The 22718-nt window shown below is 39.1% G+C and overlaps 1 protein-coding gene across 1 annotated transcript in view; it reads right to left on the bottom strand.

The window, feature by feature from the left end:
* Positions 1 to 22718, bottom strand: part of SLC49A4 (solute carrier family 49 member 4) — a 70960-nt gene that overhangs the window by 18571 nt on the left and 29671 nt on the right. The window contains exons 3-7 of the mRNA XM_050339634.1: positions 19275 to 19543; positions 13650 to 13779; positions 8436 to 8544; positions 7744 to 7811; positions 2700 to 2827 (exon numbers count right to left, since the gene is read on the bottom strand). Of these exons, the coding sequence (XP_050195591.1) occupies positions 2700 to 2827; positions 7744 to 7811; positions 8436 to 8544; positions 13650 to 13779; positions 19275 to 19543 (704 nt within the window). The remainder of the gene's footprint in view (positions 1 to 2699; positions 2828 to 7743; positions 7812 to 8435; positions 8545 to 13649; positions 13780 to 19274; positions 19544 to 22718) is intronic.

The following is a 22718-nucleotide window of genomic DNA, read 5'->3' as shown; positions in this document are numbered from 1 at the left end:
GGAGCCTTTTAACCTTCTATCACCATCAAACCCTGCTGCCCTCAGTAACACAACAATCCCTGCTTTGTAGCAGGTGTTCAGTGCTGCCTGCAAAGTATCTCTGGGATACAAAGGATTACACAGACCTCTTCTGAAAAAAAAAAACACCACAAAAACCCCCAAACAAACAAACAAACAAATAAAGAAACTATAGAGATAAAAAGAAAACTATGAGATAAAATAAAAAAGAAGGGGAAAAAAAAGAAGAAGAAAGAGACAAAAAAGAAAAAAATGAATTAGGAAAAAACTCCACAATGACTGCTGCTTTTGTTTTGCACATCTTCCACCTCTACAAAAACACACAGAGGATAAATACCTGGCAGTCCACTGTCAACATTAGTTCACTGAGGATGCAGAGTGACTTCCACTTTTACCAGCTACAACAAATCACTTCCCAAAGCTGCCAGCCCACGGCCTGCATTTGACCTCCCACGTTTGTACTCTGATATACTCTACATCTCAAACTTTTAATTAAAAGGAGAAGAAAAAAAAAAAGTTCATCCAAATCAATTCAAATGTACCGTTTCTCCCAATTACTGTGAATGCAGAGGTCATCATCATATTGCATCATTACATTGAGGAATAATCTAGCATGAAGGCCTATAAATTAGCTTAAATAGCTTGTGTGTTTTCATCCATAACAGCATATTTCATAAAGATATACCACTGCTTTTCTGTGTACAAGAAGCTAAATTGAACAGGCACATTACATCTCTTTTATATGAACTTTAATGAGAAAAGCCTGATATGAACCTTCGCCCACCACCTATCTATGAAATTTAAACATAAGAGAAAAGAGATCTTATTTAGTGCTTGCACATTAGACTCTGATGCTTTCGACTGCCTTTTTTTTTTTTTTGGAATGCAGCACATTGCTGGCAGTTCTATTCAAAACAAGCTTGTGTTTTAAAGAAAAGGGTTCAATATTTTACAGAGACATATATAAGAACAGTACTGACAGAAAACTCTAAAATATAATTACAACAATCTAAGGAATCATCTGCTTTAAGAGAAATGATAGCTGCATGAAAAGAACCCAATACCCAGATTTTTATCAAAGGATGCTAGTTTAGGATACTGTATATCAACCTCAAGTACCTTACATACTTTCATGTCCTGACAGTGGATCACCTTTCAAAAAAAAACCAAAACTCTGCAATGCACCTACATGCTATTAACAAATAAGAATTCTTATAGAACCCACGCTGCATGCTGAATTCTTTCCAAAAAAAAAGAAAGTAAAATTAGAGAGAGCTCCATCAGTTTTGTTTTGGAGCACTGGTAAGCACATATGTAATGACTTTCACCTCTTGAAACCTTTCCACTTCATTCTTATGCATAGACTTGAAGAGACATTTATGTGTTTGGCTTGTTGCATCAATTCAGAGGATAGAGTTACTGTAAAAATTTACATTACTGCAGGCTTGTAGTGACAAAGTAGGCAAGCACAAGAAAAAAGCTTTTATTGCATTTATTTTAGATTTGATGGAAAAGTGTAGTCATTTGGTATGACAACAGCCATCATGAAATTTGATTTGTTTATTGATTAAATTATGTTTTATTTAAGCAGAATTTTTTTGAAAACATTGAAATTTCAAGATAAAGCACAAATTGGACCTATCCATCCAGATGGTGTTGCTCCTGAACTGATCATGTATTTCAATTTGCTGTACCCACTTTAGTTTATAGTTGTGACATTTGCAATGCGTCGAGGACACTCACTGAAAATTAAAGTTAATTTGAGTAAAATCGTATTCTGTACACTCTCCACACCAAACTCTTTCATTAAGGATGCGTGAGAAAAAGTTTTCGTTTCGCCTATAATGCATAAGTTGTCTATATTGGCACTTCATTTAAATGGATTTACAGAATTCTTAATTAAAGAAATATATTTTTAAATCTCAATGGCTCAGGTTTTACTGTAACTCATTACTCTGCTGAAGGTCTTGGAATTACAGGTGGATCGGTCCTTTGGTGCAGATAATAAGGTGAAGGACAGTTTTTTAAGAGCTAAGCAGCACTAATTTTCAACTAAGGGTACAGCTCGCTGGCAGCCTGAGTAGACCTCTGAGCTTTTCCCCCACTCCTGCCAAGAGCTTTTTTTCCTGTCTTTTTGAGGCACAGGCTGAGTTAATTTTGGGCTGGAAGAGTTCCCTGAACCTGCATGCAGGTGCAAAAAAAAGAGGAGAGCACTATGCAGGGACAGATTTAGATGGTTGAAAATACTATGGGTCACCTTGGTTTGAAATGCACCATGTGCTTCCAATAACTAATATAAGTTTCAAACCCTAAACTCCCAGACATAACACTGTTTCTTATATGCAACACTACACCCATTCATCTGATTTTCCTTGATTTATTTCTCACCGCAGTTATTTCAAAAGACTCAGAGAAGAAAAACACCATGTCCCCAAATCAAATTTAAATGTGTATTCTGGGTTCTGATTATTGGGTTTTGTAAGTTTTTAACTTTGTTATGAAGTCATTCAAAGCTGGTAAAAATATTTCTGATTCAATAGGATTTCTAAACATATTTTTTCGTCTTAATAAAACTACTGTATTACTAAAGATAACAAACCAGGTTATAAGACAGTTAGGACTGCACATACTTGCCTCCAATATCAATTGTGAATAATAGGAATTAAAATCATTGTCAATACCTGTGGTTAAAGGCAGATGAGTGACACTAGTTAGACAGGTGAGAGTAAACCAGGTTGATGCTAATGTTGCTCCAGATAAAAGCAGCAGCAGTATAAACTTCAGCATGCCCCTGATAAAATCTGCAAACCTAAAAAAAAAAACAGCACAGATCAGAGCCGTACAAATGCTGATTTTCATATTATTTAAATGTGATGCTTGACAATTAATTCAGTATATTCCCCTTAAACATTTTGGAGGCTATAAAAAGAATCTAAAAGTTGTTTCTCATTTTCAGGAATAGAAAAAAAAAGGCATTTTTATAGAACAGTGATATTTCTAGCTGTCAAGCTGAAGAGCCATGGATTTTTTAGCTGTCAGGAAATAACAACCAAACCAGAACAATTCTCAAGGCATCAAATGAAAACACTTGGTATAGAGGAACGTTTTTCTTTTTTTTCCTTCTGCATTTGTTGGACACAATATCACACCACTACTTCCATCACTGCTTTGTCAGTGTTTGCCAGTCTCCCTTGGCAGACACAGAACTCTATTAGCATATGAGGAGGCTGCTGTGCTTCATTCAAGACATAGTTAAGTGTCCAGATTCATTTCTATGGGAAATGCCAAAACTCTAAATACCAGAATCCCAAGTTGAATATGACAAGAAACAGCTTCTGAACCCTTAGATGCGCTGGTGATGAAGCTCTTGGTGGTTTAGGCAAAGGGAGGAACTCTTTACACAGGGGGTCACTCTGCCAGTGGCTGTTTTGGGTTGAAATGTTCCAGAAACCAAGATCTTGGTGTCACTCCCCTCCTACACATACCCCACTGACAGTATGGGTAGCACAGCCCCACAAGCCCTTGGGTATTCTGGCTGTTATAAAGACTGAAATATGATTTTATACCACCTGATGGTACAATTGCTTTTTTCTTTTTTTCTTTTCTTTTTCTTTCAAGGACACGGGGATGCATTTGAGCAGCGCTCGCATGGCACAATTATCAGTGCAATTGCTCTTTTCAGAAGGGACTTCAACCTAGCTACTAAAAAAGATATATTAGAAAAGCCCATGTCATTTATTCACAGGTAATTTTCTACAATCTCCTGCTTCGGAGATGTGATTTTGGGATGGACGGGTTAGGTATGTAAGTCTAAAGCATATCTACTACCCTCACAGCCTCCTACCTTAATTAGGCTAATGGCAGCATAATCCACCTAGGTCAGTCCATGATGAAATTTGTGCATCCATCAGCTAGCTGCCTTCTCTGCCCTGACAAAGATCACTTTACAAGCAGATGCCTTAGAGCTTAATTGATAAAGAGACAATGCTACCAGCATTTTGAAAACTAGGACCCTCAGCTCCACATATACCGTAAGAGACGTAGGAGTAATGCAACCAAACACCCCTCACCCTCCCAAACCAACTTCTTTCCTCTTGTTTTGATTCTCCCTGTGCTTTAATTCCACATTGAATTTAGCAGTGAGTAATTCAATAAGCACTAGTGAGAGATCAATGCTGCATATCATCTTAAAAGTTTATGACTGCAGTGTTGAAGTGACTTATGCATTCATCTCCAGTAGCAGAGGTCAGCTGCTACTGTTGCTTTTCTTCTGACAATCCAATCCAGCAATCAAGATCACCTCTCTGGTTTGGCAGTTTCTTTAATTATTCTTTGGGATCACTAGGGTCAGAATCAGCAATTTTAAAAGCCTTGCAGAAGCACCTCGAAGTGTAAGCTTTCAGCTTCTTCCACAGAGACTTCCCGTCTTGCCTGCTGGCAGACAACATCATTATTCCCTGTCCTTACAGGCAAGTGCAGTGACGTAGATCCTGTCTAATGAAACAGTGTGTGAGAAATATCAGCCTTCTGGGAGGGACATTCACAGACAACAGGTCTGGAGATAATCTCTAGGGGATCCTCTGTCTCTATCCTACCACCAGGGATACGTGGAAATGGGAGGATGATACGCATCTAAACCATTCACAACAGTTCAGTGGAGAAAATATCTACCTTGACTGAGCAGCTCCACCTCTTTTTGACACAAAGATCCTGGTTTGGGTAGCAGTGTGCTCCAAGGAGCTCTCACAAAGCACAGGACTTCAAAAGGGTCAAATGTCCCCGAAAGGGAAAGGTTTATGCAGCTACTGAATTCAGCCAGCAATAGAAACAATGGGAAAAAAATAACATAGCAACCTAGCCTGAACTTGGTAATTGAGGGACCTCTGCTTCTTGTCTGGTTACAGGAGAATAAAGAAGACTGTAAATCTAGTGAACTCCTCAGAATACCTGTTTCAATTAAAAAATTATTTTTATCCTCTGACCTGGGTATCTGCTTTCAAACCCCTCTGTTCTGTTTAAATCCTTCTTCATCATCTAGCATGTCAGGGGATGTCTGCAGCTGCTAAAACAGTAGGCACAAGAGGAGACAAGGTGTATACTTACCCAGACACAGACCTCTGAGCCTACTGCTGGTAACAGTCTCCAGCATCCCAGCAGATCCAGCCCAAGGCTGTATCCTACAGTTAAAATCACAAATCTGCACTGCTGACAACACTGTCTGTTGTTAAGGAAATTATCACCATGCCATAAAGTTTCAGCACTTTGACCACACTGCAGATTAGAAGTGGGAAGAAAAACTGAGCTGCAGAGGACAAAATCTCAGAACTACCTGTGATCACTGGTAAATGTGGGGAAAAAATGTTTTAAAAATCTGAGAAAAGGGAATAGATTTATGTTTCCATGCAATGATACAAATATCGCTCTCTGACACTGCTTTTCTTCAAACCAGTAGCATTTGAAAGATGCCAGCAAAGGGTACAGCACCTGTCAGTTGCCCAAAATAGGCCAGGCATTTCAATTATAAAAATGTATCACACAAATTAGCTAAACATGTAAGTTCACAGCTACCAGGACAGCAGTGGGTGGAGATCAGGAGGATTTATGTATAATGCCGAGGAAAACTCACACCACTTTGAAAATGAGATAGAAAAACAAATTTCAAAACTGGACATTACTTTATATATAGATGATTTAACACCTACTGTGATGTGCAGGACCTAATGCTCTCAAGTTGCTAAGAGTTCTAAATGATAGAATCTGCACTGACAAAAATGGAAAGAGAAAATGCCCAAACTGCACCAATTTTGCTTTGATAAATTAGTAGGAAAAAAAAGGGAAAAAAACCCCACCCCAAAACTAACAGCTTCTTAAGAGGTGGTTAAGGGAGAGAGCTGCTTGCTTGGCAAATCACAGTTCTGACACTGAAATATATCAACTTGTCAGTTTTGACAAGAATCATTACTTAATTTTCCTAATTACAACTTTCAGCAGATTACAGTCAGACTCGTCATTGATTCAACCCTACACAGATAAATGCTGAATAGGCCTAGGAGGGAGAGTCATCCATCAGGAGTGACAAATCACCTCCTCCCTCCCTTTCTGTATGCAAACCACCCCATTTGAACTGTGCATTGCCCAAGTTAGAAAGACATATTTGGAGACAGACTGTTGGTATTTCCTAAATTTACTGAATGCTACAAAATATGGGTGTTCAACAAGGTTTGAAATCAAAGGTTTGAAGCAGTTAAAGTGCCTGTCAGCATTTTCTGAAACTTAACCCAGGCAATATATTAAATAAATTAATCTACCATAAAGACTGAGATTTGCATGTTGGCATTGAGTCAGCAGATTCTCTCCTAAAAAAGTTAAGTGAGCTGCTAAGAGTGTCCCTCTACTAGTGAAATGTTGAAAATATACTAGAGATTAATTCATGATGGAAAAGTTTAAACTAGCATGCTACCTGTGCTTCAGCATGCAACCTATGGCATCTTTGTCATTTACAGCAGTTGGTTTTCAACATCTCTTACAGAGGAGACCTCATTATCTGAGTTAGCTAATCAAAAGCAATTCTTTTTAGAGGAAATCAGGGCATGAACTTTGTTTGGCTGGAGTCCTTTGGCCTGCATCTGGAGTGGATGGGAGAGAAGCGCTTGTTTCTTTTCCCTAGGTCAGGAGCTTTTTCCTCTCCCTGTCGCAGTTGCTAGGCAGCCTGCAAAATCTCGGGATGAGAAACTTCACATTTCTTTATGCATTGTGTACTCTGATGAAGAACGTGAAAAAGCAAGTGAAAAAAAAAGAGAGTTTCAATTTCTGTCCTAAAAAGATCACTCTCTGTGTCCATAATCCCGCAATGACTGCAATGATTACAGATCTCTGCACTTGTGCTAAATTCACTGCAGAACTGGAGTCTAAACAGTGGACACAGAGAAGCCAGGACAATGCTCAGGTATCACAATGCAAGGGGAATGTGTGATTTGTTTTAGACAGTTTTACAGACTCATTGCTCAAGTACCTCCTGAAAGACTTTTTCTTCCTCCCCCCATCTCTTTTTCTAAAGAGAACCTCAATGCAGAAAAAGCAGCAACCTTTCGGAAGGACAATCCATGCTTTGCTGTTCCGCTCCCCATGTCATCATCATTCATGATGGCCAGAGAGAGCCATGTTTGGATTTATAAAATGCATAGATTCACCCATACTGTAGTCCATAGGAGTACAGCAGGAAATAGGCTATACAGGAATCCAGCAACTTGGCTGAAATGGGCCCAGACTAATTTCTCTGTGGAGGAGCATAACATTACGGTGGGTATGCAGCCTGTACTACATTCCCTATGTCCCTCCAGGAATCAGTATGCCCAAAAGTGTTGATGGAATGAGACAGACATTAATTTCTTTAATGCTTTCCAAATGTGCTGCAACAGGTTCTCCTTCATACCAGGCAGCTGAATTCAGAAGAGCTGTGTTTAAAAGCAGCATACAGGAAGCCCTTGTCTGGGCTGTAGCAGTCTGAGTTGCCAAATTCAGGTATATGCATGTGGAATTCTCAATCCCCAACAACCACTAACCCGGTACAAATTATTGCTCTACAAGAAACACATCATAACCCCAGAATGCATTTTCCATTTCAAGTTTCCAGAAGAAGAGAGAAAACAAGTTATGTTACTAAGAGGATAAGCTAAATGACAATCACAGTTGAAGAAATGAAGAAGGACCTGTAATTATTCCTACCTTGCCATTGCTATGCCAACAACACAACCTCCAACTATAGACCAAAATCCAATCCAGCCTGCATCTACCTGACAGGAAAAACAAAACAAAACAAAAGAGAGAAATGTGTTAAAGCTGAGAAAATAAGACGATGTTACTTTCAAAACAAATGGTGTGCAGGAGCTGCAAACCACTAACAACAGCCCCTGACAACAATCTCAAGTGCCAAGCTTTTTCTAGGAAAGGAAATAAAATCACTACAAGGAAGTATGACTAAGTAGTCTATGCCCTAAATGTGACCTCTCTTTATAGAATCTGAGTAATGTCCTCTGTTTTTTTTATAATACTCTACCAAAAGCTTAGAAATCATCTTCTCTCCACTTCATCTTTTCCACCGGGCACACATTATTTTCTTTCCATAAAGGTGCAGCAGCCAACACCACTCCCATTTGTTTACCTGCCTCTTCCTTCTTGTCAAGAGGTGTGTACAGTTCTGAAAACACTCGCCACTGATGGAGAGTCAGAAGGGGAATAGTGACAGTCTGGGATGCCAAAGCTACACTTTATTTTTGTTTAAAATTTCAAGGAGAAAAGTGGTCTATATGTATTAACAGTTGCTTAAACATAAAAGCCTGATAAAACTGCATGTTACTGCAAAATAAAAACGTGCCATTTACAAAATAGCTGTTGATTATCAGTCAGGAGATACTTACTTGGCTTACGTGAACAGGCGTCAATATCAAATCCAGCACACCAGACCAGCCAGAGAAAACACCCAGTGGTATAGCATAGGCTAGAGCAATCATCAAGAATCGGAAATTGCTGTGAAGACAGAACATTGCAATTAGCTGCAGATTATATTAGAAATCGCACCAAAATTAGCCAGTACAGTAAATTACACCTTCTATATTCTGCCCATCAAAAAAAATTGCAAAGGTCTGACAGAGGAGTGAGCCACGAAAATCGAGAAAGGTATCCAGCCATGCCACTGAATTTCCAGTGGCTGATATGTTACTGCCTTAGTGCTGTGATGATAGAAAAAGCCAGTCTCTCCACATGGTTCAAAGATTTCTGTAACATGCTGGGCTCATGTGCTTCTCATTTCCACAAGCAATTCTTCCGTGCACTGGCGTGGGCAACCTCCTTAGCCAAAGTGTATGTTAGGAATAATAAGCACTAATTTAAATGATGAAAAGCATATTTTAAGAATAAAATCAGAGCTTCATGCCTCTTGAACTGAACTTTAAAAAAAATAAATCAAAAAGAAACCCTGTTTTATTTCTCTTTGTTTTGGTGAAAGCAGGGAGAGCTCTGGAAATAAGATAGGTACAGTTGCAAGAGTGGAAAATTTTGACAATTCAAACTGGCAAAAACCAGAGGCAATATAATATAATATAATACTCTGCTCTAAATAGTCAACGTGTTTGCTCTTCCCCCCAGTTAAAATTATTCAACCTTTAGTATCCAGGGAAGGTGAAACAGTCAAAACGGTGTCACCATCTTCATCATATACAACTAAACAGGGGTTTAAGCCAACAACTTCCCCCGCTCACCATAACTGAAAGCTAATGTGAAATCTTTGCTAAGAGACATTCAAATTTTCCTCAAAAAATGTTTCACTTTTGGATGAAAACCAGAAAAATATACTTTGGACTCTGCAACAGTGATATTTTAAAGTGAAGAGATTTTATGGTGATTCCAAGGTCAGTTATCCCATGGGGTATCTGTGTAACCACAAAATGTGGATCCCTCCAATCTCAAACAATTTACGTAAAATTGATCCTGATCAGTACCAGTTCCTTGGCATGTAGTGGCAATTTGATAGCACACAGTTATGAAAGCCAAGAGGGAGAGAAAGAAATTCGATTACTCTCCAAAACATTCAGAGGTTTGCAGCTTTACACTGTTTTACTCCCCTAGATGATCCACGCACAGCACACCAGCCAGTGTTTTTTTGCACTGTTCTTTTTCACACATCCTCTTCTTGAATAACACATTTTCATCACATGAACATATCATTCATTTTCAATATCATTCGTGTCAGATTTATTTTTTAATGCAAAGAAAAACAACTCCCAAACTTTCATCTCTTCTACACATTGGTTATTTTTCTCTGAATGCTATCGTCTTCCTGAGAACACTTTTTCTCTCTTCAGAATGCCATATTCTTATCCTAGTCTATCTTGTATCATCTTGGCATCTGATGCTATTTAATACTATCCATGTGAGAGCCAATTCAACATCTGTAAAATAAAATGAGGAATTTTGCATGGACATTAATAGCCATGTTGTAGATTGCAAAGAGGGAACAAGTCAGAATGCAGTTTTCCAATATAACACTTGCTGAATATTCAAAATACTTGGCTATCTGAACCTCAGCTTCATTAATGAGCTACTTTTGAGGAAGTGAGGACTTTGTAACATACTTGACCAAAATTTCCTGCGGTGTATTTTTTGTCTGCAACTCAAGCAACAAGACAGACTGTCATGTGGGATAGCTGCCCTGTGCCACACCCAGCTCCCAGTACCAATGCCAGAGAACCAGCTCTGCATCATGACATCCTCCAGTGACAGAGGCTGCCACTCTGCCTGGTCTCCAGCAGGAGGAAGGTGACCAGGAGAAAGGGTGCATGACAGTGACAAAGTGGTCCCTATCCCCAGATGTCCCCCTTGTCCAACAACAGCTAGTGCTGCCTACATTAAGTACTAAAGCTGTTTGAAACACACATCTTCAGCAGCAGCAGCTCTGCGTTTCATGGCTCCAGTCACTGGTATTTGTTTTTGCAATTTTGCAATTACTCCACTGAAAATAGAAAAATGTGCTGTCTGTCACACCATCAGCTGGTGAACCCACACTGTTTTCCATCCTATCAGTGATGACGGGACATCAGCATTAGCCTCTCTTAAACCATTCTGCTGGAATACAAATTGATTTTTCTCCTATTTTTTTTTTTCAGAATCCTATCTAATGCTACCAGAATCTGTAAGACAGACTGGTTCAGAGGGGAGCCCCATCAAAGTCAGTCATCATTTTCAGAATAACTTTGACAGTGCCTATTAACATCAGGCACACTCTGAGCAGCTTCCATTACTGGATGGTGATGTTGATGAAAGTTTCATTAAAGCAACAATGATGCATAAAAACCCTATTAAAAAATTTCAAAATTGCTTACATAGTTCCTTGAAAATATAAAAGGCATGTAACTGGCTAAAAGTATCTAATTACCTCAAAGCAAAAATCACAAGTTTTCTTAATGCAGATTTTAAGATTTATCAACTATTTACTTGTATTAGGATTTTTTCATTGTAGTTTGTGGCATATTCTGAACTGAGGGAAAAAAAAGTTGTATTTGCTTCACCCAAGAAACTGGTAAAGGGCACTGCACTTTTTCTAATAGAGATTCAAACTACACTTGTCACAGCATGTGATAGACTGTTGAAAGATTTGGGCTTCGCTCCCAAACCATGACTAATCTGTCGTCTCCCACTGCAGGCTGAGAGAGTTGATATCAGGAGATAACCAGAGATCAGCTAATTGTTATAACTGTCAGAAGCAGGAATCCTCCAAATCAGAAGGAAGAATCAAGTTTCCTAAGAAAATCCCAAAAAATGGCCTACAGGGGATGGTTGACCTCTGTTGATGGTATAATAAAACTCAGCAAGAAGCAGCCTGTGTAGATGACTGCCTAAAGACCTGAAGGCATGAAGGAGTGTGGGATCTGAAAGGATGTGATAGATCCCTTTGGTGTCCAAGGTAAAAAAGGTCAATGACTTCAATGGTAACATTATGCTATGCTGCTTTATTTTGAAGTAATAAAACTGCAGCCTGGGGGAAAGAAGAGGGAAATGATGAACATCTCAGTGCTCAGGAGTGTTTTTGGTGCATAGTTGAGTCAGCCCACCAGCTCACACATATCCCAAACGCCTTACACACAGTTCTTATACCAGAGGGTAAGTCTGCAATAAGGGGAAATCATGATTTCTTAGTACTCATCTGCTGGTTATCTTCAGTCTATACCACTAAGCCAAAAGAAAGGCTCTCTGAGCCAAGAATTAGGAAGCCTAGATTAGGCAGGCAACAGAGCATAGAAGCCTAATGAGCCAGATGATGGACTTCTCCTGAAGCATGGCAGACACCATTTTCTTTTATAAAACCCAGTTGCTTTGATGAATTGTTGCTGAAAGACTCCTCAAGATAAGCGGGTTTAATGATGAACTGCTGATTATTTCATGTACAGAGGAATGAAGAAGTGTCTTTGATAAAGGGTAGCATGGAAGAATGCAAAAAGACCAGAGGGATGGGAGATATAATCATCTACCTGTCCGTGCTTAAAAAAAACCCTCTTGGTTCTTGGAGACACTATAAACTACATTCATTATTTAAGGATTCAGTTTGTTTTCTTAAGTTTCACTGGTTGTGAATAGTAAGCCACCTTTGCTGTTTAAATCCTCAACTTACCAGTATCTCAGGTCCACTGTTTACAACTCTTTTAACATGGAATCTACTAGTTAAAAAGCTCCCAAATGGAGCACTGTCAACAGAAATTTTATATTTCACCTGCAGAGCCAGTTGCTGTTTGGATTTCTGTTCAACTGCAACATTTTTACAACGCAGCCCTCAGGCAGGGTCCAACTGCACATCAGCTTGGGTGAATAAGAGCATTACTGTATGTGCTAAGTGTCCTTAGGGGAATTGCTATTTTTTAATATCCTGAGTAGGTCACTTTGCAGACTTAACCAGTCAGCTGTACTCACACCTTCTCCTGACTGCCAGCATGCTCCAGGATGAACATTCAGTATTAAGCGTCTTGCCAACTATGTACTCCCTCAAACAAAATAAAAAGCCTCAAAAAACAAAAGGAAGAAAACCCCCAAACCAATGACAACTAGGGATGAGTTGTTTTTGCTGCCTCTAAATACACTTATAGAAAGTATGGCCCACAATAGGTCTGTAATAATTGAATGTCTAATGCTCCACTACTATCAAGTTTCAAGCAGTCCTTTATATGCAGATTCAGCTTCTATCCCTGCATCACTCAACAAACAATTACAACAAGAATCTGAAGCCCCCCTGTGAAGTCAGTCACACTCTGTACCATGGGACCAGTTCTTTGCCCCAGGAAGTTCATCTTTGCAGTATCATATACAGGGCACAGGCATTCACAATTATCTACTATTAATATTACAGTTGTTTTAGCTGTTCCTTTGATATGATATTTCCATTACACAAGACATTTACAAACACTGGGGGGAAGTAGATCTGTGTCTTACCAAAAGAACCCAAGTGGGAAAAGCTGCAAAGTTGTCATTTTCTTTGTAACGTTTTTCTTTTCTTAAACCCAAGAACTTAAAGGAACCTAACTAGTCTTTGAACCTGTCCCGAAACACATCTGGAGACATTTTTCCTATTCCCACTTCATATTATAACATGCATTTAATGAGATTTAATTGATCATATCCTGGTTTCAGATAGTTCGTTCATTGCTCCCATGGTTGAATAATCTTACTTTGAATGACAAGTAAACTGCAAATTCATTCCCATATAATAAGCATAGAAGAAAGTAGCTTATTAGTTAGTTTTGCCTAGTGTTGCTAATTGTTATCTCACAGCACACTGTTAACAACCTTGTATAACCTGATGTAACAGAAGCATTGTATAAAAAAAGCTGTGATAACAGAATGACTAAAGCACTGTTGGTGCTGAAGGACTCTGTCATGAAGGTTTGAGATATACCCAGTGATTTAAAATTTAATGTCTGCTTTTCAGCAGTTAGCATCCTTTTATGTCTCAACATGAATATTTAATTTTATTTTGTTTAAAAGCACTACAAACCAACTTGTTTGCTCCATGAGAAGATTAAAGCACACTTGTTTTTGTTTATTTAGGTGCTGATCTGCTTTGAAGTGGAAACCCAGTGAGGTCCTACCTTAAGAGTCTGCAAAAACTTCTCCTGTAGCTGAGCCGCTGACTCGCCGCAGCCACGCTGGGAGGGAATGGAGGGCGCGAGGGGAAGTAGGCCAAGGCTGCGGAAAATATCAGGGAAACCATTCCAAATTCTAAGCAAGAGGGCAAAGAAAAACAAAACCGAGAACAGATGTTAGCGTCGACAGACTTATTTTGGTACACTGCTGTTACCAGCCAGCCTCCGAGACATAAATCCCACCACAAGTGCCTTAATGCTCCTGACAACAGAATGCTGTCACTTGAAGGAGAATTTCTTTTTTTCCTCCCAAAACAAGATTTCAAATTGAGATGGAGAATCAATGAGACTGGCAGCCCATGCCAGTGTTAGGAGCCGCAGAGAACCAGGCTCACACATGGGGAACTCAGTGAAGCAAAAGGAAACTGTTGCTTTTTCTCTTTAGAGAGAACTGCAGTATGAAGATTTGGGCACATTTCCTCACGATGGAAGTAATGCAGTGCAGGTATCAGCAGGCTAGAGACTTCAAACAGATGGGACTGGGCAAGCCCCAGGGCATGGAATGACAATTACTCATTGCACAAGATAATGAAGGCAAATGAAAGGTCAAGCAAGGCAGCAGTTCGGACACAAACAGTCTTACATGGCAACAGAAAACAAAGAGAAAAGTGCAGGAGCAGCCACAGCTCAAGAATAGAAAAAGTATAGGTAAGGGAAAAAAATGAAAGAATACAGCTGTTTGCAGCTGCTCCTCTTGTTCAGCAGCAGGTATTCTAAATCTTTGAAAAATTTCATAGCAGAAGTTTGGACCTGAGCTTGAAAAGTGATGAGCACTTCACAGAAAATACTCAGTAAGTCCCATGAGCAGGCATTCTGAGGAAAAACAACTCTACTCACAGTCAGTCTAATTAATTTGTTTTACAGGCATTTTACAATGTATATCATGTTCTCCACAGTCCTAAATCTCAATATTTCTCCCATCCCCTTTGAAAACAATATTCTTTGCTGCTGGAGAGAAAAATGTATGGCTGAAGTGTGTTATCTTAAAAGAACCTGTGATCTTATAACAAAGAAGTGTTCACTGACACCACAAATAAATTCCAGCAGAGCTGGATACTCAATTGCGTTCATTTTCTTTTTTCTTCTCTTTTTTAATAAATCAATATGAACATGGCACTTTGCCAGGTCTTCTGCTAAACCAGAAGAAAATAAATTCAGGGAACTGAAAAATAAATAACAGAGTCTAAATTGATCAGCTGGAGATGGAGAAAGGAAACAAATGCTTCTATTCAGTATACGGGTAAAAAGTCTACACTAAATTTCCTTTGAAGGCATACTGGGAACGTGACAATGCCATTCTTCAAGATCAAATACTAAAAGATTCATTTTGAATCATGTGGTGTCTCTTTTCCTGCTGTAGCCTAACTGCACGTTTTGAGGGCCAAGGGCAGTTTAACTAGACCTCACTCTATGTCCTCTGCTCTCTGGAAAACAGATTAATTTCTGTCTCTGTGTACATTGTTTCTGAAACCATGAGCAGTGAATAAAGAACTGTCCGTAACTGATCATCCCCGAACTGAGAAAGGGATGAGAATGCTTTGTCACTACACAGCTGTTTAGTAAAAGCTGTTTATCTGCCTCTCCTGATTCTAGGTCTACGTACAGGTTTATACATGCATACACGCATTTTAACCACATATTAAAGGAAGATTTCAGACTGCAGACAGGTATAGCCAGCAAGAATGTGATCACACAAACTTGTACATTTTGTCCAAGGTACTCATTATTTAACTGTGTTATACTGCAGTGTTATAAGGAAAAAGGCCAGATCTTTTTCTGAAGAACACAAATGATGATAGTTTTTTTAAGTCATAGCAATATTTTATAACAGGTGCCCATCTGAGGCCTCATCTATGTGTTGCCTCGTGATTTCTGCAGTCAAATGCTACAGCAGAAGCAGTATAGTAACACTTACTGGGTTTTTTTTTTTTCTTTAATTATTAAATTCAGCATGCTGTCCTTGTAGTACCTCCTTGCAACTGTGCAATGTTTCCTTCCCAGTGCTACACTTTCCAGGCTAACAAATTTGCCTAGCTAGCTTTGCCCTCACGCACAAAAGGAAAGTGCAGACTGCCCTTTGGAAACTAAAGCAGCTCCCTTTATCGAAGAAGTCTATAGTGCCATCTTAGGTTTGCGTATCACACCTACATCAGAAGTCCAGGTACTGCCAAACACATCCAATTTCTTACGTGATTAATTCCTTCCTCATTTGTAAACCCACACCTTTATCTCCTTCATCATTTACTCTTCCAGACTAGATAAAGAAAAATACAATCTAAAACTTGACTTAAAGTTCTTCCACAGCAGCAGCTGGCTTCTCAAGAGCACAGTGGACGCAGCGATGTACTCAGAATTGGGCAAGGCGTAAATTAGTGTGCAGAAACACAGCTTTATATCTCTTGTTGAGGAGTGAGCCTGGAATGCTTCACAAAAGCTGGGTACCACATCACAGTGACTTGAGACTGCCGAAGTGTACAGATACCTGCGTCTTAGCCTAGGAAGTAGGCATGCTGCTGCTTGCTTGTGTAAACCCCAAAGAGAAAAGAAGAAAAAAAGACGTTTAACAGAGACACAAGCCTCCCTGATACAACACCTTTTTCCTTCAGATAGGCTACTCATAGCACAAAATAACCTACCCAAACCAAGAAATCCTTCTCCCCACCTTGTCCTGTCATGTAAAGGGGGAATGAGGGCCTTTTACACACATGTACACATTTTATTTTTTTTTTTAACAAATAATGATTTTACATTGTTATTTAGGAAAGCACGAGGCTAAAAGCCCTGGCTGCAGTCCAGAATAATTCAAGCTTCCTTGTGCGATTCAGGTAATACAATTCAATCCTGATTTGCTACATCTGTACTATTTGAGCTGTGAACCAGAATGTGCAGCGACACAGATGACACAGAAAGAGGCTGTGGTAATTCAACTGAGCTCTTAGTCCGCATTTGAGATAAAGGAACAGCAATTTATTAAAACACAGAAGAGACTGGAGTTAACAGAGCAGTTTCAGAATGGGTTTATAAGCAATTGCTTCGTAATCATGTTTGAGGTTAAGTCCTTGGAAAATTTGCGCACTCTTGGCACACTACTGATCCCAACTTAACAATTCACATCATTACTGCCTTTTAAAAGACATCATTTAACTTTTGAAGGCTGCTTATCTAATGCTACCTCACACAAAAGCAACAAGCTCCATCATAAACACAACTCCTTTAGGAATGCAGAGTGCTTATCCTGTGAAACTGGCTTTCCCACAGTATCCAAAATGAGAAGTCATACCAAGCCTGGCCACACTTGCTAAAGAAGTGGGGAAGTGGAATATTTGGGCCAGGTCTTTGTTGTGCTACATTCTCCAGAACCTTTGCTAGTAGTCTTGGAAGTCAATTTGAGCCAAGTTTTCTGCCCAGCTGATTTAAGGGACAAATAGTACCCTACCATACATTTTTTGGCCCACAGGTGAACAGAACTGTCTATACATCACCACAAGGCAGTTGCCCACCAGGAGGTAACCCTCCTTCTACCTCTGGAGGCCCCTGGCACAAGGGAGCACAGGGGAGGCAGCCAGCACAGACTTTGTGCCTTCGGTTCTCCAGGGAAACAGGGTTGAAGTGAGACAGGAGAAATCCCACAAGGGATTCCAAACAACCTCCTCTTTGACAGCTCTTGTCAATTTTAAGCCAGTTGGAGGTTTTGCCATCATCGCTATGATTTACCGAAGGCCAGTACCATTCACAAATCAGCTCTTTGTCATTGCCTGAACAGTTAAAGAGGTTGCAGCTCCTGAAACAATGCACCCCATAGGACAAACACAAGCACATCTCTGCTCAAAGCACTTTCAAATACTAAGTGAGAAGTGCAGATGCCCCACAAAACACATTTCCTAGGAAGATGAAGAGCTGCTGCAGAATCACCTCATGCTGCGATCAGTGATTCCAAACAAGTCTATGGGTTGTTCCCAAACTCCTTGTCAGCTCAGACAGGCATAAACAGCCATGCTAAGACATGGAGCAGGTAAGACACACCCAACCTCGGCGGCAAGATCCATCCCTGTTTCTGAAGAAAATGCTTAGGAAAATCTCCCTAAAGAGAATGTAAGAGAATGTGAATCTAATGGGCTGCTGAAAGCAATACTTCTAGTGCTATTAGACTCAAACCAATGGTTTCAAGTGCAAAACAGTACTTCATTCGGGTAGATGAATTCTTCTCACTCCATAGAAAATCTGAGGAGGGAGAGCTAAAGCACTTCTCTAACTGCTAGAGTTTTCCTCCCCTTATCTATTGCTCCTCAGGACAAAACCTGGCTTGCTTTCATTTTTCCTTCTTTCACATTAGCCGTTTTCATCTGCCATGAGATTTTCATAGTCTTAACACCAAATTTACTTGTGAAAAAGGCTTAACCAAATGCAAATTTAACTGTTGTTCCATCTGAGTCCAGTAAAAAGTAGGTTACTCAAAAATACTTGCTGAAATAGTGATTCAACTTCTATTACACTTTCTTTAAAATGAACAGTAATATGACCCTCTCTCAACAGGAATATTAACTTGACAAAATTTCCGCAAGAATAATGTCCAGGAATAAGTGATCGCAAACAGCTAACTCAATCCCATAAACCTCCATATAAACTACACAGTATACATACTTTAGGACCTCTGGAACACTTAGGGCTAGCTCCTGGCTGAATTTCAGAGGCTGCAATTATAAGGGGGGAAAACCCCAATCAAATGTGCAACCATCATGACATGGTAAAGAGCTGATCTGCTCTGAATGCTATATCAATTTATATCCACTAAGAATCAGAACATAGGCTCCTAAACCACTTAACCAATTCATTTTCCTTAAAGTTTGCTGCTGAGTTTTGTAAGTGACACAAAGAGCTGGAGAAGCCATTGCAAGAAAAAGAGCAAGGACATAAAATCCAAGTTATATCAGGTGAATTTTATATCAGTGTTTTTTTCCACTGAACTGTTGCCACTTCATTGAAATTGCTCACCAATATGAATGATGTGGTTTTAGCTAAAAATAAAATCTATTGCATTTTAATTTCAATGTTACATTCTTAAATACTAATAGTCTAATCACATTTGAAAGGCACATGCAATTCATAAATTAAGGCTGATTTAATGCAGGGAAGAATTTAATGCTAAAAGACCACTGGATTTCCATCCTTACAGACACAATAGAAAAAAACCCAATATGTCATGGGCACATATTTTTAACGAAAATTCAACATGCAAAAACCAGTTTGGAACCTCAGGGAAAGTGTAAGCTCTCCTAGGAGACATTTCTCCCAAAATCAGCAGATATAAACAACTGAATTACCTCCTCTGGAATCAGCCTGTAAAATAGGCTATTTATAAATCTTTCCTACACAAAAGGGGGAAAAAATAACCCTTCTGATGGTACAATACATTATCACTCACTATTTTCCCTTAGTCAGAAACTGGTTCCTGTGCAAACCATCCACTAGAGGGTACTGGTTCACAAGCACCAAACACACACAAAAGCAAGCATGCACATTTTTTATATTAATTTTTTTCTTATTTTTTTAATATTCATTTTTAAGCCACACCTGCATACAGCACAGCCTCGATGCGGTCCTTGATGTGCTCGGTGTTGCTCTGCGATGCCAGCAGGAGGTGAGCTGTCCCATTAGGAGATGGCACCACCAGAGGCCCCACCAGGAAGGCGCCAGCAGAGCCCAGGTAATTGAGCAGCGAGGCGATGGCTGTCGCTGTGGCACGTTCGTCCGGAGAAAACCACGTTGTGGAAAGAAACGGTGCCGCATTCATCACAGTTGGCCCCGCCAAGCCATTTAACAGCTGCCCTCCGTGAATCAGCCTGGAAGAGAGAATAGACCACAGCCATTTGGATGACAATTGCTCGCCCTTTTTTGGGGGTTTTTAATTAAAAAGCCATGTGAGATATTGAGTGTTGGAGATGGAGTAACTGAACAAAGAAATGAAAGTCCTGTGCAAAAAAAAGGGTATTCTATACACTAAAAGAAGACCAATTAGATTGATTTAAAGAATCCCGAGCTACTCTGGTCTCATTACCTCATATAAATGGAGAAGTAAATGTTCTCTTCAAATCAGGAAAGGAAAGGGAATAAAAGGGACTTTCTTTGCAGCAAAAAGGCACCATGATAGGATATAAACGTAGAAAAGGTGTAGTAGCAGAAAAGCTTTAAATTACAAACATCTTAAACCTGACCCCTTGCATGCATAAATCCCAACAGAAGATTTAAATTAGTTATGGCAGATCCAAAATTGAAACAGTTCAGCAAAATACTCTGCATATTTTTTCACTGCATTATTTATTTTTATTTACACACTCAGATGAGCTCTATGTGCCTACAGATGAGGAGGCCGGGCTGTTAGGGTTTCCAAGAGAATCGTCTTCTCCAGCAATCTGGCCATTCTCAACATACTGTTGAAACAGCCAAGCAAACCCAGATTTTTCTTGTTTTTCACACTCATTGGGATTTAACAGATAAGGCTGGTGACAGAACAGAGATAGTACTTCCAAGCAGTGAAGTCTCTGCGAAGTTTGGCTTAATATTAGTACAGTGAGCACATACAGAAAGGACTTTCTGAAGGCTCTCCTACACATGGAAGTCAGCCAGAAATCTTCCACTTTGACTTTTCCAAAAGGTAATCAGCCGGGAAAGGCAACAGTATTTTTGAATTTATATAAAAATTTCATGTCTAAAGAATAGCTAGAGAGTCAAACAAGACATTGAAACCCTCCAAAGTAGATCTATTCATTGTGCAATGAAATGACGATAGATGATATTTTCAAATGGGTGGTGTTTTCTAACCATAGCAGGAACTCAGTGTTACTGCTGCAAGACTTGAGTTGTCAGACATAAAAAGCTATGGCCTGAAAATGGGGAAACATAAGCCAGCATTTAGGCAGTGTTTCAAGCCACAAATGGCTGAATAACATACAGTGTAGCAGGAGTTTTTTAAAGCACACAAAGGAACAAAACATGCAAGAGAAATGCCGACAGAGTCTTTATCAAATTAACAAGTTAGACTACAATAAAAGGAAATGGATACTACCAACTCTCAGAGAATTAGAAATTAAATTTTTAAACAAAATTTATAAAAAGTATACAGGAAAAAAGTGCTATTATATTCTTATATATATTATTATATTAATATAATATTATTATATTATCTGAAGGAAACACCTTCTGAAGTGGGACAGAAGTAATATAATATCCTCTCCTACATATTTTTTTGAGTGAGAACAGATTTCATTACTATTGTTCATGATGTGCTTCAGATGGACATCACCAAGGCATGGTCAGGCCTTTTGAATGCTTGTTAAACTGTGACACATGCACACACACACACACTCTCTAAACCAAAATGAAATAGTTTTAAATAAATGAAAAGCACTATCTAAACAATGCTCTGATATAGTTTTTCTGGAGGACACAGTACATCAATCCCCTATGATTACTCTTCAGTGTACTTTGGACAAACCAAGGTATCCTTGTGCACTTTGGTATTTTCATTCTACTTATGTCACTAGAGGAAGTTATTCTCAAACTTCTTCTAAACTGTTCCAGGGTATTTGCAGAACTATGGCACATCCCCAGGAACAGCTGCATTTCAGTAGCAAGTGAGGTAACTACTGCAAAATATACAGATTTTAATTTAGTAAATATTGTTCCAAAGTAAATTTAATGTTTAAATCGTGATTTATTTACTGTATATGTGGAAAATGGTGTCATCAGAAAATAACCTTCATAGCTTTGGGCACCATACTAACACTTCTGTTCACTGATACCACTGTGGTATTACTGTTCTAATTCAAACATGCCTACTCTTCAGTCATCCTAAAGGCAAGTAAAACTCATTAAATCAGAAAAAAAGACAATAGTTCTGCAGCACCTATGGTGATGTAGGCACTTCATCTTATAGAAGAAGAAAAGTTTTGCAAAAAAAACCCCAAACTACCACACAAAAACCCACAATTTATCAACTGTGAAAATTATACATACTCTTATCATGTACTTCAGATTAAGATTGTGTCTATCAAACTCTACCATCTCAATAAAGATCTATAATCGACGTTCATACTCGAGGGAGAAACAGATGTTATTTTTACTTCGCAGATCTCAAGGGAGAAAGTAGTATCTTAATCCAAAATTTTAATTCTGTATATTTTTCTGCCTTTGTTTTGTTGGTTTTTTGGTTTTTTTTTTCTTAGAAAGAGCAAGCCAATTATGTCTCTCTATAGGTCTCTTGTCTTGGTGTTCTCCTGGCTCCTGTCTCTCCAGCCTTGCCCTGCCTGGTGTGCTGTCTGTTCCCATGGATTTTTCCCGTGGTCTTTCCATCTGCATTTTTGGCATTTACCAAGCCTGACATCATCATCCAGGGTAGAACATCTCTTATCTTCATATTGCCTAATTTTTCAAGTCTAACACATTTGAGTTAATAAACACTATTTTCAGACTAAATTGCCATCAATATACAGACTACTACCTCCAATAACTCTGCATATGATAACAGCCTAAGCCCTATTTTATCTCTTTTTCAATACTGGCTTGAATTAAGCTACTTTTTCCTAAGAAAAAGATTATTTGCATGGTTCCTCTGCACAACCTTAACTCATTTCCCTAGAGAGGCAGGGATGAGAGATTCAAAACCCAATTCAGAGCGTTTACTAAGCTGCTGCTCTGGGAGATGCATGTAGCAGCCTCTCCATCTGACAGAGAAATATGAACACAGCAGTACTGGCGGGTTTTTTTGCTGTTTGTTACAACATCTTATCAGCACTGTGCTACATTTTGGTCTCACAGCCCATGAGTCTCCTCTTGTACACCATCAGTGCTAAAAATTACTCCAAGACCAAGACAGGTTTGTTTCTGTTACTCCCTAATTTTCTTCTTGTTTCTGCTACCAAAAAGGTGCAAAGAGCAACTGCATTTTTTTCCTGTCACTATTCCAGTTTCATTCTGCATAACAAGATTTCTCTTTCCTGAGAAAATGGCTAAAAAGAT

The sequence above is a fragment of the Myiozetetes cayanensis genome, unplaced genomic scaffold, assembly GCF_022539395.1.
Source record: "Myiozetetes cayanensis isolate MyiCay16 unplaced genomic scaffold, myiCay2020 scf9, whole genome shotgun sequence".
Taxonomy (NCBI): domain Eukaryota; kingdom Metazoa; phylum Chordata; class Aves; order Passeriformes; family Tyrannidae; genus Myiozetetes; species Myiozetetes cayanensis.
This window is presented reverse-complemented; position numbering and strand designations above follow the sequence as displayed.